This window comes from Danio rerio, chromosome 16 (assembly GCF_052040795.2).
Source record: "Danio rerio strain M-AB ecotype USA chromosome 16, GRCz13ab, whole genome shotgun sequence".
Taxonomy (NCBI): Eukaryota; Metazoa; Chordata; class Actinopteri; order Cypriniformes; family Danionidae; genus Danio; species Danio rerio.
The window spans coordinates 12,640,704-12,657,441 of NC_141036.1; the positions used below are offsets into that span (position 1 = coordinate 12,640,704).

General features: G+C 34.0%; 1 protein-coding gene and 1 long non-coding RNA gene across 6 annotated transcripts in view; one reads left to right on the forward strand and one right to left on the reverse strand.

The window, feature by feature from the left end:
- Positions 1–16,738, reverse strand: part of ephb6 (eph receptor B6) — a 158,348-nt gene that overhangs the window by 29,165 nt on the left and 112,445 nt on the right. For all 5 annotated transcript variants that reach the window (XR_015511128.1, XR_015511129.1, XM_087286753.1 and 2 more), the window contains 3 exons: positions 10,493–10,648; positions 6,126–6,397; positions 3,152–3,233 (listed from right to left, as the gene is read on the reverse strand). Coding sequence is in view for 3 of the 5 variants with exons in the window: in XM_087286753.1 (XP_087142879.1) it covers positions 3,152–3,233; positions 6,126–6,397; positions 10,493–10,648 (510 nt within the window). In the remaining 2 variants the exon portion in view is untranslated. The remainder of the gene's footprint in view (positions 1–3,151; positions 3,234–6,125; positions 6,398–10,492; positions 10,649–16,738) is intronic.
- On the forward strand, positions 7,975–16,425 carry LOC147840185 (uncharacterized). Its single transcript, XR_015511176.1, has 3 exons — positions 7,975–11,217; positions 12,403–13,824; positions 13,978–16,425. It is a non-coding gene; the product is annotated as an uncharacterized LOC147840185 (long non-coding RNA).

Below are 16,738 nucleotides of genomic sequence, written 5' to 3' on the forward strand. Positions count from 1 at the left end.
GTGCACATGCTTTCAGTGAGGGGTAGGTTTATGGCTGAAGTAGGTGCAGACATTAAAGGGAATCGATTATGCCCCTCTTTCCAATACATTTCTGATGTCCCTAGAATATGTATGTGAAGTTTCAGCTCAAGATCCCCTACAAATAATGTTTTATAAACTGCTCCTTTAAGGCTTTGATCCTAATTGTGCTGTATTGGTGACTGTTTTTTTCTGTTTGTGCTCTTTTCATAAGAGGGCAGAACCACAAATGCCTATGTGTTAGCATAGTGGCAGATTTAAAAAGATGACTATAACGTCCTATGCTAATGGGAGTGAGATTGTCACTAATGGGTGGGGTTTTCCCCCTCTAATGACATGTACAAAAAGAGAATTTCAATAAAAAAAATTTCTGCAGAGTTTTTTTATCAAGTGTGATCATAAAAAAAAAATGAATAAATTTTTACCATTAGAGGCGGGTTATATTCACAAATTGTTGTCACACAACTGTGTTTAAAGTTATTGTTGCATAATATGTCCACTTTAGAGGCTGGAAAATCTGCATGTAGAGCCAATCCTATACTTCTAGTTGCCCTGAGCAAAACTCCAGTAGTTTCAGTGCCTAATCAGTGCCTTAATAAACATCCCAACATAACCGCAAATTTCATTACGCCTTTTGTTCACTGTATGAATTAATATATGTTGATTCTCATTAAAGTTACTATAGTTGTTTAGTGAACAGTGACTGAATTTCAATTTTTTTGTGATTGTCTCATTTGATGTTTGATTAAGAGATCTAGGCGGTTGGTCTTGTATCTTTTGCAGTGGCGCACACATGATCGACATATGATTTTTTTTAGATGGTCTTAAAGAACTTCAACTTTCACACACAGTGGTGCTCATCACTGTCGGTTCCAAAGCAGTGGACCAATCAGAACAACTCTGACAATCTTTGCAAATTTCTGTTTAAAGGTGTTCAGTGGCTGTGTTCGGATTAAGCATGAGACGATAAACGTTTTCAAGGTTTACCGCATTTTGGAAAAGTCAAAGTATTAAAACTGCAAAAGTTATGTTGTACCATTCCTTTGCTATACGTAAAGTTTTTTTTCATATTTTGAAAAGAAATCTGTGCTTTTGAAACTAACAACGACAGCAGAAGTCAATGATTTATTTAAATTATTTATCCTGACATTTTTACTGTTCCAAAATATTCTAAATGTTTCCTAAAATGAAATATATTGTTTTCAATGGGGGAAAAAGTTGTTGTCTTTTACTAAGACATTAAAAAAAAAACTTACATTAGAGCAGTAATCAAGATACCTTGATACAGTGAAACCATGATTTTTTTATTCAAGGTTATTATTCTGTCAGAAACTTATTCTGGCCCATGCCTAGTCCGGATATTCTTATGCTTTGTGGTGCAACAACCATCAGGCCTTACCATTCAGTCATTACCATTCAGATCACATTTAAAAAGTAGATCTATAGTAGAACAAATCCTTTTGAGCTGCTGATGAATGACAGATGGGACATTTAAATTGATACTGTTTAAGGCTAATGTGAAACACTGCTATTTAGGAACAGCGGGTCTTTAAAAAACAAACATGCATTATGGGAGATAATCCATATACAATATAAAACAACATCTACTTTCTTTATAATGCTGGGTTCACACCAAAAGAGGAGCACCACATCACTCGCTCTAGATCAAAGGTGCCCAAAGTAGAGCCCGCGGGCCAGAGTTGGCCCATGGTAACCTTTGGTTTGGCCCTTCATCCTGTCTGAAAAGAGAGCGAGAATGATGGGGAGTTGGTTTAGCGAATGCCTCTGACAGAGTTTATTATTTCGAATTTAATGTACACCCTTTTGTTTCTTTGTTTTATCAAGAAGTTACAAAAAAAAGCCAACTAAAATTAAGTGTTTTATTTCATTTTCACATTTAAAATGTGAATACTGTCACTTGATAGAGATCAGAGATCGGTGAGCAAATAAAGGCAAAGGCAGGAGCACCTCGACTAGTGTATTCAGTATTGAGCTCCTTTGTGTTATTAGTGGGGTTGTTTATGTTTTTACTATAATAAGTTAATCATGTAATATGCTTTAAACAACTTTTATTTATTTATTTTTTTTACTTATTTTTAAAATATTGTCAAACTATAGTCAAACAAATGAGCACATGTACGGGTATATTTAACTCCTGCCCACAGTCCTCAATCAAGTTTGATTTTTGGCCCTATATAAGAACAAGTTTGGGCACCCCTGCTCTAGACAGAACACACATTTTCTGCCCAAGTTAAATATTTCAAAATTTTGTGGGAGACAAGTTTGAAGCTTATTCTGTGAGTTTGCGGCATTGTATTGTATTGCGTATATATATATATATATATATATATATATATATATATATATATATATATATATATTATTCACACAAATAAGCTTCAATTTCGTGTGAATCTCTCTCAATTTCGTGTAACTGTGTCTGTTCGAGTGTTCATGTGAATACTCTCTCAGAGTACAAAACACTGGATAAGATCTCAATGTATCACCAAGAGCCACAAGTAATTATTTAGTTTTGTCTGAAGAGTTTTCTTGACTCGCAATGTGTCGTTCATTCACTTTTTTTAATCACCTAGGACAAAGGTTTCAGCTAAAATCTTGTTCTAATGAAACAAAACTTACTGTAAGTAAGTAAATTAATCATTTATTTTTTGGATGGACTATCCAGTCAAATAACCATCAGGTTATGCACACTGGTCATATACAGCTCTGCAGAATCAATCTGAGCTGAATAAAAAACAAAAATCAAGAAAAAAAGAGGATGAGAAACGCGTCGTTTGTTTCCAAAGTTTCTGTAGCCTGCCACTCGTATTATCCTCCCTTCGTTTTCATCTCTTTGTGTCTCTCTTGCTGCTTTCTTGACCATTATATGAGATGACAGCATATCGTGACCCAAAGCCACCTGGGTCCACATAGCAGACGATGAAAATGTATGAACAGAGAAAGAGAGACTAATGGAGAGGGCTGAGTGCGAGTAGAGGAAAAACAAAGAGAGGAATGGAGGACGACGTCTAGACATACCGATGGCAGGAGACAGACAGCAGAAAGACATTGATACACTGAGCAAACAGTGGTGCACACACACAGATACTGCGGATGTGTGCTTTCCTCTCACCTGATTGGCTGGTGGTGAAGTTAATGCTGGCGAACTGAGGTGGAAAAGGGCTCAGCGCTGACACTTCGTTCATTGCTTGAACCTGTGAAATCATACACAGCTCATATTGCAGTTATGCTTTTCCATGCACATAAGTCACATTACGGCATTACAATGGACATTGTGGGCTGTATGTGGCAAATATAGATGAGATGGGCTTTTTCTTACACTGTTTACTTCTGTAAATATCTCTCAGGGTTGGTTTGGGTTTATAGGTCAGTTTCTCTAAATGTTACTTTTAAAAGATTGTAGTTCATTTATTTATTTATTTGTTTGTTTGCTTATTTATTTATTTATAACTAAACTGAAGTAAAAATAAGTCACACTTTACAATATTTTTTCATTAGGTAATGTATTTACTAACATGAACTAATGATGAACAGTACTTGTATAGCATTTATTAATCATAGTAAATCAACATTTATTAATGCATTATTAAGTTTAACTATTGTTAACATTGGTTAACACACTGTGAGTTAGCATACTTTTTTAGCTAACATTGACAAAGATAAATAAATAAATTAACATTAACTTAAGGAACCTTATTGCAACTTAAGTATTAACTAAAACAAAAAACAAACAAACAAATAATAACAATAATAATAAAAAAATAAATAAAAATTAATAATTAAATAAAAATCAATATATGAATAAAATTAATAAATAAACAAATAGATAAATAAATAAATAAATAAAAGTAATTCAATAAATTAAAATATATAAATAAAATTAAAATACAATAAACTAAAGTAAATAAATAAATAATGATAAAAAAGCAACTTTTTAAAAATTTTAATAAATAAATAATAAATTAATAAATTAATTAATCCAAACTTCAAGATTTTGGCTGTAAATCTGTCTGGCTATCCAACAAATATTCTAATATTATTAATATGCATTTTCTTCAATCTGATGTGAATAGTGTGTAAAACATTTGGATATTGTTTAAATTTAACCAATTCCAGAGGTACAGTTGAAGTCAGATTTTTTAGCCCACCTTTGAATCTTTTCTTTTTTTAAATATTTCCCAGATGATATTCAGAGCAAGGACATTTTCACAGTATGTCTGATATTATTTTTTCTTCTGGAGAAAGTCTTATTTGTTTAATTTCAACTAGAATAAAAGCATTTTTTATTTTTTTAAATACCATTTTAAGGTCAAAATAATTAGCCCCTTTAAGCTATATATGTTTTGATAGTCTACAAAACAAACCATTGTTGTACAATAACTTGCCTAATTACCCTAACCTGCCTTGTCAAACTAATTAACCTTGTTAAGCCTTTAAATGTCACTTTAATCTGTATAGAAGTGTCTTAAAAAATACCTAGTCAACAATTTTGTACTGTCATCATGGCAAAGATAAAATAAATCAGTCATTAGAGATGAGTTATTAAAACTATTATGTTCCCAAATGCGTTGAGAAAATCTGCTCTCAGTTAAACAGAAATTGGGGAAAAAATAAATAGGGAAGCTAATAATTCAGGGGAATTAATAATTTTGACTTCAACTGTAGTCAAAAACTCATTAGGTCAGCTGGCTTTGATAGCATAGATGCTCATATCAGCTAATAATTTTTAAGCTTTCTTGTTAAGCTGTCACCTCTTCTCAGATCACCGAAAACACATGCTGTTAGGGCTGGGTGGTATGACAAAAGTCTCATATTCTGATAACGATGTGTCATGATTTAGTACCATTTCTGTAAATTCAACCAACTAATAGATTATATATATATATACAGTTGAAGTCAGAATTATTAGCCCCCCTGAATTATTAGACCGCTTGTTTATTTTTCTCCAATTTCTTTTTAACGGAGAGAAGATTTTTTTTTCAACACATTTCTAAACATAGTAGTTTTAATAATTAATTTCTAATAATGGATTTATTTTCTCTGTACCATGATGACAGTAAATAATATTTGACTAGATATTTTTCAAGACACTTCTGTACAGCTTAAAGTGACATTTAAAGGCTAACTAGGTTAATTAGGTTAACTAGGCAGGTTAGGGTAATTAGGCAAGTTATTGTTTAAAAAGGGTTTGTTCTGTAGGTTATCGAGAAAAAATATAGCTTAAAGGGGCTAATAATTTTGTAATTGTGTTTTAAAAATTAAAAACTGCTTTTATTCTAGCCGAAATAAAACAAATAAGACTTTTCTCCAGAAGAAAAAATATTATCAGACATACTGTGAAAATTTCCTTGCTCTGTTAAACACCATTTGGAATATATTTAAAAAAGAAGAAAAAAATTTGAAGGGGGCTAATAATTCTGACTTCAACTGCATATATATATATATATATATATATATATATATATATATATATATATATATATATATATATGTATATATATATATATATGTATATATATATATATATATATATATATATATATATATATATATATATATATATATATATATATATATATATATATATCAAGCACATGTAAAGGACAATTCTTTTTACATATTAAAGTATTTACTCAGAAATGTACTCATTCATATGCACTATTTCTCACTTTATTTAGTACTTAAGTGCAAATGTTTAATTAAAAATTTAGAAATACAAAACAAATATTAATAAAACATAAAACCTACTGACTGCAGGTCCAAATAAAACACATCGCTAAATACAGTGCAAAATGTAAGCACTATACTTTTTAGATTGCATTGTTTTCACGATGCCGTTCTTAGTTTTTCTCTTTACATCCCATAATGGGATGTAACATTGTGCTCATATAAATCATGAATAAGTATTACTGTAAACAATGTATTTCGTGACGGCACTAAATAAACGATAGAGCATTATATAAAGCAATAGACATTATTTTGTTCATATGATATACTGTAAACGTAAGAATTTTATATGAAAATAAAACAATTGTCCTTTACATCATCATATTGTGAGGACCTAAGCAGTTGTAATCTTTTAGTACCTGTATGAGGTAGGTGACCCTAGTGAGCAGGTTTTTGAGGGTGACTCTTGTCTGCTTCAGGCCATTCTGAGAAGGGGAATATGTGACCGTTTCTCCGCACCATGAGCACATGCTTGGTGGTGTGCTGGTGGCAGAGGGACAGATTCGGCAAACCACGCCGTACCAGACATCAGTTCGACCGCCCATATCTGCAGGAGGCCTCCAGCGCAGAGACACTCCTCCCTCTGAGCTCTCGTACTCCCAGGACAGGGCGAGCGGCGCAGACGGAGAACCTGACAAACACACACTAAGCTTATTCACGCTAATCATTACCTTCTATAAACCACAACAGACCTGGAGGAGTTTGGTTAATATGTGGGTTAATGACAAATGAGTGAGCATGAGAAAAAACCGAGCCTCTTTTTAGGAATATCACTTGTTGGGCTGCATGATATTGAAAAACCTGACACTGTGATATTTTGTTTGTCTGAGATATAGATTGCAGTATGAATATAATTTCCCAAGGTAAGTCTATTTGAAAAAGATTTCAACATTTTAGATTAGTGAGGATTATTTTCGAGAGCAGTATGTGCACAAAAAAGCATAAACAAATTAGAAGCATAGATAAAACAATGAAGGATACAAATAAAACAAACTATGTTTAATGGTTTTCTGTGGAATCTAACAGTATTGAGGTACAGAAATTCTACAGTCGTATGTAAAGTAACACTATAGTTATTTTGTATAAATAATTCAATACAATTAATCTTTGCTAAGCTTCAAATTTGATAAATTTTTGGTTTAAATCTGCTTTAAATGTATCCACAAATCACATGTTTTGAACTGTGGTGACCAACTCAACATTGCAGATCCGGTGATGTAAATATTGCAGATTTGACATTGCTATATCGGTCCTGAAACGATATAATGTGCAGCTCTAGTTTGTATTCATGTTTCTTTCATATGTAATGAAACACATTTTAAATCGAAATCGCTCTTGAAACTTTTGGAATTTATCACAATAATACAATTATTATTCTTATTATTCTTATTCTTATTATTGTTATTATTGAATAATTATCAAGTTTTGGGGAAGTCACACCACACGACATTGTACAACCAACATTGCCTTGCTTTAAAATAATAAACCATTATGTCACAAGGTTCCTGCATGTTAGTTACATCACATGTCCTGATTTGAAAAACAATAAACTGTGAATAAATATGTGGTAAAACCAATTTGTTAAATCACTTCCCCCGATAATAATAATAAAAAAAAACATCTATTTTTTAAAAAAAGCTTTTGTCTTCATAATGATACGTTTCACATTTTCATTTACGTTTTTTTTTTTTTTTTTAAATGTGAAATTCTACAAAGTAATAAAATAAAATAAAATAAAATAAAATGAACAACCAGAAATGTGCACCTACAATTTATACAAATTTCATTTATTATTTTTTCTGTTGTGATTTTTTCATGTGGGGGTCGGGATTTAAATTACACGAAAAATTTATATTAGCTTATTATTCAATGTAAATTTCTGACATGTTTTTGGAAGAAAAATGTTTAGTAAAAGTATATTTAAAAAACAAAAATTTTACTTTTAGGGTTACAATTGCTTATTAACTAGAACTTTTTTAAGAGACAATCATGTGTCTTAATTATTCCTTGGAAAGGTTTCTATTTCTATTAGTTCTTTAAGAGCATGCATTGTTAAGGTATTAATATGCACCTACCAGTTAAGCTGTCTCTTTATTTTTACAAAAATATATGTTTATATATATACACACACACACACACACACACACACACACACACACACACACACACACACACACACACACACACACACACACACACACACACACAGACACACACACACACACACACACAGTGTCTGTTCTTCTGATTTCATTTATAATATAGTGCTAAAAATCTCGTTTTTCTCTCCACATCCTCACGTCTCTTGTCCAGGTTTGTTTTCACAGGGATGCTTTAAAACGTAGTTTAATTGTCTCCTCTTTTCCCTTCTAATCCCTATTAGCAGTGTTTACTGGAATGTTTCCAAAGTAAGTAAAACGCATTATTTGTTATCTGTCAGTGACGGAAAGCACTTTGGAGTATTACAACTGAATGCTCCAGTTAGTAAACAGTTTTGATTAAGGCTACGTGTCTTACATACTAAAGATATATATTGCTGCAGAAATAATCCTATTTTTATGATTACTCGTGGTCTATTAAACGTTTTTTATTAAAGCACTGAAAGTTTTATCTTTTCTTTTACTGATCAATTGTTGAAGGGTGAGTAAATCAAAAGCATAGTTCGCCACCACAATGATTTAATCAACATCCATTTGTTCCAGACAAGTTTCTTTGTTTCTGTTGAACACAAAATAACTTATTTCATAAAATAGTTGGAAACTTCTAGATATTGATGTCTATAGTTTTTTTCCTACTATGAATGTCAGTGGCTACTAGTTTCCAACATTCTTTGAAATATTTTCTTTTGTGTCCAACAGAAATAAATGCTCATGATTGTGAGTGAATGATGAGTATTTTTTCATTCACTTTAATGTCACCTCATCATATAGCCAAATTTGCAAAAGCTTATTACTAGCAAACACTTCACAGATTTACATTTTAATAGAAGTTACTCCTATAATTCAAGCAAAGCATGATCATTGGGTATAAGTTAGGGTATAAAAACTTTAAATTCTCCACAGGAACTTAAAACCTGTACTAGAATGTTTCATTATTGTAAAGTTTCTATCCAAAGTTATAACTGAAGCCTCTGTAATTTAAAAAACAAGAGCTTTTGATGTATATTTTAATCCCCTCGCATATACACTCTTCAATGAAAGCATCTTTTTTTGTCAGAAGTTAGTTGTTGTTCTTCTTTTATCTTCATGTTTTGTTTTATTTACTGTAAAAGGGGGCCTGATCAGTGTTGCAACCTTGTGGACAAACTAAGCAGTACAAAAGCAGATAAGCAAACTCTGCGTACACTGTGGAACGTTTCATGATCAGAAAAGCATGTGTGTAGAGTTTTCTCATTAAAAAAGATTGTGCATGCTGCTTATTATGTCCTTCAATGCTATGTGGAAATCTTCACTATGGGGATTTCATCAGAATCCAATCATCTGAGAGAGAGTAAAAAACGGGCCAATGAAATGCCAATGAGCTGGTGGTGTCAGCATGCACAGCTGACATCAATTCTTATAAGATATTGAATAAAAATTATGCTCGTGCCATGCTGAGGCATCCTTTTTGAGCTGAAAGAGCCTTTTACGGCTATTAGTTAAGGGGCAATTGTTGTGACGTAGGAACATACTGTAGCATTTCCGTTCCCTTCCTCGGGGAACGAGTGTTATTTTAGTAACCGTTGCATTCTCTATTAGGAGGGGAACTTCAATGCTATGTGGAAATCTTCCACTATGGGAAAGAAATACAGATATAAGCATAGTGCCTATTTTAAATATTTTAAATTTGGGAGATCAGCCTGTCATACTGATCAGAGCAAAGATGGTTCTGACACAGGATGGCGACAGAGACCGCATAGTAAGTCCTTAGGACAGAAAAACTCAGCATTTTCTTTTCGGATTTTAAACTACAGCAGATCAAATCATTATAAAACAGGTAAGTGACATTCTAAGTCAATCGCTCTATTTTGTATGTTGTTGTGCTGTATTTATACCATAGCAATCGGCTAGTGTTTGATTTGCTTTGGCCTTTTTAGGGTTATTTATTGTAATATCCTGATCGCAAACAGAAAAATACTGGAAAATCTCTGTACACGGATGGCATTTCATTCTGTTCTGCTGTATAATCTTAAAATGTGAGCACACATCACTGTAGATATTACGCTAGATCATTTAGATCATTCCAATACTAGCTCTAAAGTGACATTTTGTTAAGTAGCAATGGTTTCTGCTGTTCTGGTGTCAGCTGCAGATGTGAATAAATGGCGGAAGAAAGTAGTTCCTCATACAAAAAGATTTTTGTGACGCTTCGTGTTTAATTTTCTTTTTTAAATACAAGATTATGCTGTTGAACTGTTGTATGAATGCAATTTCACACTCGTAGCAGTGCGATATGGCTGTATATCGGCACTAGTGGGAGGCGTGTATTGGCAAGAGGCCACATGTCCCACCAAAGACCATAGACTGCCATATTGCACTGCCACGAGTGTGATATTGCCTTTATTCACATATATAAGTACATATATGCATACATATAATTATGAATGGACATTTTGTATAAAATAATAATTTATCAACCCCTAAAACTGAAGTACACTTTGGGTTTTGAAGTCTTCTAATAGTATTCTAGTTGTTTATTCTACTGTTAACTGTTTCCTCTTCTTACACACAGCCGGTTGCTCTCTTACTTGTGCAGGCGGTGGTGTTGGCATCAGCTGGTGCGCGGTAATATCCACTCCGACACTCGCAAACTTTAGCCCCTTCTGAACTGGTCCTGCTGTTAGCCGGGCACTCTGTGCATGAAACCGAGCCGGCCACGGCTTTATAGGAGCCGATAGGGCACACTGTTGAGAGGAGAGAAAAGAAAAACATGACAACCATGGCACACCATGCACTCAAGCTGTTCAGAAAGTGTCAGATTCCTCCTTTGGAAATGTGTCAATTACACCAGGAATTGGATGCCGAGTATACAGAAGGGGAATATAACGATCCAACTGGATGTAATGGCTGGCAAATGAAATGTAAACTGTTACGAAGAGAACCGGAATACAATTTGTCTCAGACGCACTCAATTAGTGGGTGCAAATTTAATCAGCCTGGCTTACTGTTCTCTCTTGATTTATTTAGCCACATGTATAATTAGTAAGAAAACAAAGAGCAAAAACATTGTTAGAAGGGAAGCGCTCGGCCTGATTGCTGTTATTCTGACAGCATGATTTATGAGGAATTGTTTCTAGTTTCATAACACTGCGAAATAAGACATAAAGCTGTGTGAACCAAGGTTACTATACTTTGGAATTTTAATAGTTCATAGTTTTTATTTTGATACTGTTTTTAATTGTTCTATTATTTTTGGTTTGGTTTTATTTAGCTTCATTGATGGTTTTGTTGTTTGTGAACACATTTTTATTGAGTTTTAATTAGGGATGTAACGGTATTGTAAATACCGTCATACCGCAATATAAATTTTTTCCGATATTACCGTAGTCGCATGACTCGGTAAAACTATAGGTCTTCTGAGAAAATTTGCTCAAGCGAATGAAGCGAACGGGAGGTACCGGAAACTACAATTCCCATCAGCCCAGGCTTGCCCATATTCCTTGCGGTTTGTTGTCGCTACAGATCCAGTAATGCGGAAATGGAGTGTGCTGCTAGAAGCGGGGATGAAAAAGAGCTGGAAAACCCTAAAGCGGGTGTTGTCGCCGCGCGCGTACTGAATAGCGGTGTTGTCGCGCGAGTTCTTATCAGCTGTGTTGTCGCGCGCGTACTGAATAGCGGTGTTGTCGCGCGAGTTCTTATCAGCTGTGTTGTCGCGCGCGTTCTGATCAGCTGTGTTGTCGCGCGCGTTCTGATCAGCTGTGTTGTCGCGCGCGTACTGTAAAGCGGGACGGAGGGTATGTCGCGTCGCGGGGGCACTTTTGATCATTTTGGAAGGGAACTTTCTATCCAAGACTAAAAAGGGCATGTGCACTGCACAGGTTGAGCCCTGTGTGTGCACGTGCCTGCAAGTTGGGGAATACGACTAATAACAGTCATGGGGACTGCAGAAACACAGCACACAGTTTAGATTGATGCAGACATGAGACCTCTATCTCACTCATGGTTTGTCCTCTCAAGTGGGGGAAAGACAATGCACAATGTTACCCACTGCTGTCAACCTGGGCCAAGTCATATCTCTCTTGTCCCAGAAACCTCAGTCCCAAATATGAGGGGGTTTTTCTGTTGCAGGGGACATTGTAAATACCCAGAGATACCAGCTTTTACCAGATTATATTTATATGATAATTTTCCTTTAAACCCATCTCTATATCTAAGTGAGTGAGTGATTAAATGTTGAATGTGATGAGTTTTCAACACTACTAAATTGAAACTTAATTTTTTTACATGGTTTAATATTTTTTGTTATTAAAATTGAAGTTCCTGTTTCAAAGCTAACAGATAGATGACTAATTTGTATGTCATTGACACTTTTGGCACTTTTTTGGAGTATTTTCATAAGTTATGTTTTTTCCTGTAAATGATTCAATAAATACCGTACCGTGACCTTCATACCGAGGTATTACCGTACCGTGAAATTCTGATACCGTTACATCCCTAGTTTTAATATATTTATTTTCTGTATTAGTAATTTTTAGCAAAGCATGCAGTGTCGACCAGTAAAGTTTAGTGTTTGCACAGCTTACATTAACTCTTCTGCAAACCTCTAAGTCATAAAATAAAATAATTGAACAGACACTGAAGCAAAAAAACACAAAAATAAGACGGTACCACTTTGGTTTAGGTCACAATTCATGCTTTTAACTACTGGCTTATTACCTTCCTTTTATTAAGTTATTAACTCTTAATTACTAGTTTCTAATTAAATACTCTACAATGGACAAACTGCTTTTCTCCAGCTTCCGGCGCCTAGACTGCAGCTAGACCCAAAGCGCGACAGAAATAAAGATGAATTGAATTGAATATAAAGATCCTAATCTGCATCCATAATCCTAGCCAAAAGCTAAATCTAACTTCTATTTAAGTAATTGTTCATATACAGGTAATTAGTAGTTTATTAAACTAGTGCTAGTTAATGGTTTGTTAATACAGTGAATTGTGAAGATTATGAAGAAATGGCTAGAAATATCTTCATACAAAAGATAATATTTTTAAAATATTTGGCAGATGAAGCAAAGATAAAATACATGTTTTATGTACAAAATGTTTTTTTTATATATATAATAATGTGCTTGACTGATGTGTTTGGCTTTAAAAGCGTCATCTCAAGCTATTTCTCCAAACAGCCACAGATCAAAATGTCCCAAACCATTTAGATCTGAAAGTGATTAATATTTTTACAAATTTTTATCTTTTATTTCAGTTCATTTTTTAGTGAGTGTTGAGCAATTGCAACATTATGGATGTTATGTTTACAGTAAAAATCTCAAAGGATAAACTCACAGAAAAAGTATATGTTAATATTATATTGAAACATGGTTTGTATTTTCCAAAACTAATAACCGCAGAGTGATGGGTTCAGAAAAATATTATTCTGTGAACAATTTTCTAGATTTTAAATGAGGAAAATAAAAATGCGTTGGATGTGACCAAAAAAGTTTACAGTACACAACACACTTAGCAGATATTCTGTGAATTAAACTGCACAACCCAAAGAAAAAAAAAGCATAAGAGTTAGCTCATTATAGAACAAAAACTATTGATTTTATTTCATTTTACATTTTTGCATTTATAAGGAAAAGCTCAGTTATGGATGTGACAGCTCTCCGTTATGGATGTGACAGATGTGAAATTGCCACTGACTTTGGTAAATCAAAAATAATTGTTTAAAAACAGTGACTAAGTTTACATGGACATCAGTAATCAATTTTTTTGCCTTATTCTGAATAAGACAATGATATGATTAAAGTGTTTACATGAGTTGCTTTTTGAATGTTCCTTTCATGATCCTGATTTACATGTTATAGCACATAGATCGATTGACATCATTGCGCCACCACGTTATCCACACTTTTCCTCTGGAGTTTCATGTAAATTCGGGTGTTTCATTTTTACTTGGTCAACTTTAACTGCAGTTTGGCAGTTTCAATTTCATTCAGGAACATTTCATGCATGCCCCCCGTGACAAACGAGATACTGGATGTGAGTATGAACTGCTGGAAGAGTGTTGTGTCAGTGGAATTTGATACAGTACGCCGAAGGGGAAAAAAACCCTTCGCATTTCTGGATGTAGGTGTCTGTGGTCATTCGCTGACTCGATAGATGCAGAGAATAGTGTCAAACAGCGTGTGTGTGTGTGTAGACTATCCTGTCGCAAAATGCGGCAAAAATCCTACATGGCTGTAATAGTTTGATTAAGGTATTTACATGTCTGTACTGCACGGCAATAATGTGACTAAAATCGGCATAATCCACATGTCTTAATTTGATTTCAGTTTAGTTTGATTATAACTGTATCACTGTTTACATGTTAGACTCTTAATCAGAGTATTGTCTTAATCATTTTAAAATCAGACTGTTGGTGTCCATGTAAACATACTTATTGACAAAGACGTTTTTGAGTACAGTAAAATACAAGCACACACAAAAAAAACCTAGAAAGGGCTTTGCTATTTTGGTGAAAACTTTATTTTTTTTCATGGCAAGGTTGACATTTGCATGGATTGCTCTCCTATTAGCTTCATTTAGTTTAGTTTGCCATTTATTGTGAATATTACATTTTATGGCAGTTGACAAAAATGGTTTTGACTAAAATAACGTAATAGTGGTTTACTAAAGTAACATTGTTGTGAACCACTAGTCATCCACAACCAGTGGTGGAAAGAGTACTGAAAAATCATACTCAAGTAAAAGTACCATTATTTGCCTCAAAATGTAGTGTAAGTAGAGTAAAAGTACCTGTTATAAATTTTACTCAAAGTATGAGTAAAAAGTAGCCCTTTTAAAAGTACTCGTGAGTAGTGAGTATTACGCTGTGAAAAGCTGATGCGTTTACATGTAATTTGTGGATGTGTGTAAACGTAACATTCTGTAGTGCATGTAGTTATTGCCCAGCAGGAACACAACGTCAACACAACCGTTAATATTAGGTTAGATTTAGGTTGTGATCTCAAGTGACCAAAATTTAATGTCTAGCCAGCGTCTAAGGACAACATTATTTTGATGTCTATAACAACTTTAAACGACGTTGATATTTGGTCGATTTTAGGTTGTGTTAGAAAGTGACCAAAATCCAACATCGAGCCAACATCTTAAACCAACATCATATTGACGTTAAATACTGATATTTATTCATCAGGTATGGCAACCAAAATCCAACGTCTGATATGAAATGACAACTTCAAGCTGTGACATCATTAGATGTTGATATTTGGTTGGTTTTCGGTTGGACATTGACGTTGGTCTGACATTGAGTTCCACCATCAACCCGATTTTCATTTCAATTTCATTCACCTTTATTTGTATAGCGCTTTTACAATGTAAATTGTCAAAGCAGCTTTACATAGAAGATCATAGTAAATACCAAACAAATTGCAACGTCCCCACGACATTGTGGTACAAAGTCAATCTGACATCATGTTGATGTCTTGTGCTTGCTGGGTGTTTAAGGCCATTTCGGTCCCCATACAGTAAACATCTGTCATCTTCTCATCAGTGACATGCATCTAAACAGTCTCCGGGTCAAAGCGTGTAAAGATTTTGGACGTCTTCTTGGACACTTTTAATGCTTCCAAACAGTTTGCTGCATTTATAGATCGCCCATGTCTTGAGGTAGTTCATTATGAGGCAATTTACCTTCTATGTGTGATTTGATTGGACCGGAATATACAGGACTGATTTTTCTAATTCCCATAGACAAGAAAAAATAAAGTAGTGACTGCAGGTTGAAGGAAAGTAGTGGAGTAAAAGTACAAATACTGCACTTATAATGTACTCAAGTGAAAGTAAATGTACACATTTTTAAAACTACTCAATAAATTACAGTTCCTGAGAAAAAGTAATTAATTACAGTAATTTGAGTATTTGTAATAAGTTACTTTACACCACTGTCCACCACTCAAAAAAAATGTTGCTGCTTGTTCAGATTACTTATTTAAAATGAGCTGAAACAACACAGCTCTTGACTTTTTAAAAATTATATTATGTTTATTAACCTAAAATGGTATGATATACATTTTTGAATGCCATTTTACATGACATTTATTGCCATATACTGAAAGCAGCAGCAGATAGTTCACCTCAGATCTGGAAAACGAAATAAACAGTTTGAAATTGAACTTCAGAACTGTGACTCAAAGCCAACACATATCAGTGATTCAGCATCTACCTGTACATGTAATGTTTAAGAGGTTTAATACGCATTATTGTAATTAGATTATAAACCTTACCATTTCGTGAGTGACTGAATATTCTGTGCTTCTGAATGGCTGTATTTAAATTTCTGTCGTGTCGTTCAGCCAAATTGTTTATCACTGCAAATTGTCACTTTGTCTGTTGTTAGGACACAGGTTTGCAATGTAACCTGCTCAGTTCTCACCTAACGTTTATGTTAGTAATATTCATATTACTTGCTAATAAACAACCTCATGTAGAAAACTGAATCTGCGTCTCATTTAGGAGTCTGCTACCATCCACCGGAGGTCACATTTCAGTCCGAGCAAATGCTTTGAGAGCCTTTCTGTAAGATGTTGGTTTAGGTGAGGATTGAACCCGGGTCTCCTGGACATAAAGCTGGGGCTTTTCCCAGTTGAGCTAACTCCTCACTAGATGAACCCAAGAGCAGAAGAAAAATAAGGGAACTTGAGGCTTTGGTTTCAGAAAAAATAAACAGATGATCTTTACTAGAAAAATAGAATTCAAAAGTACAACAGAAATAACTGAAGCCGAGCTTCTAGTAAACAGGCAAAACAAATTAGACACAAGGGTCAAAAAACACA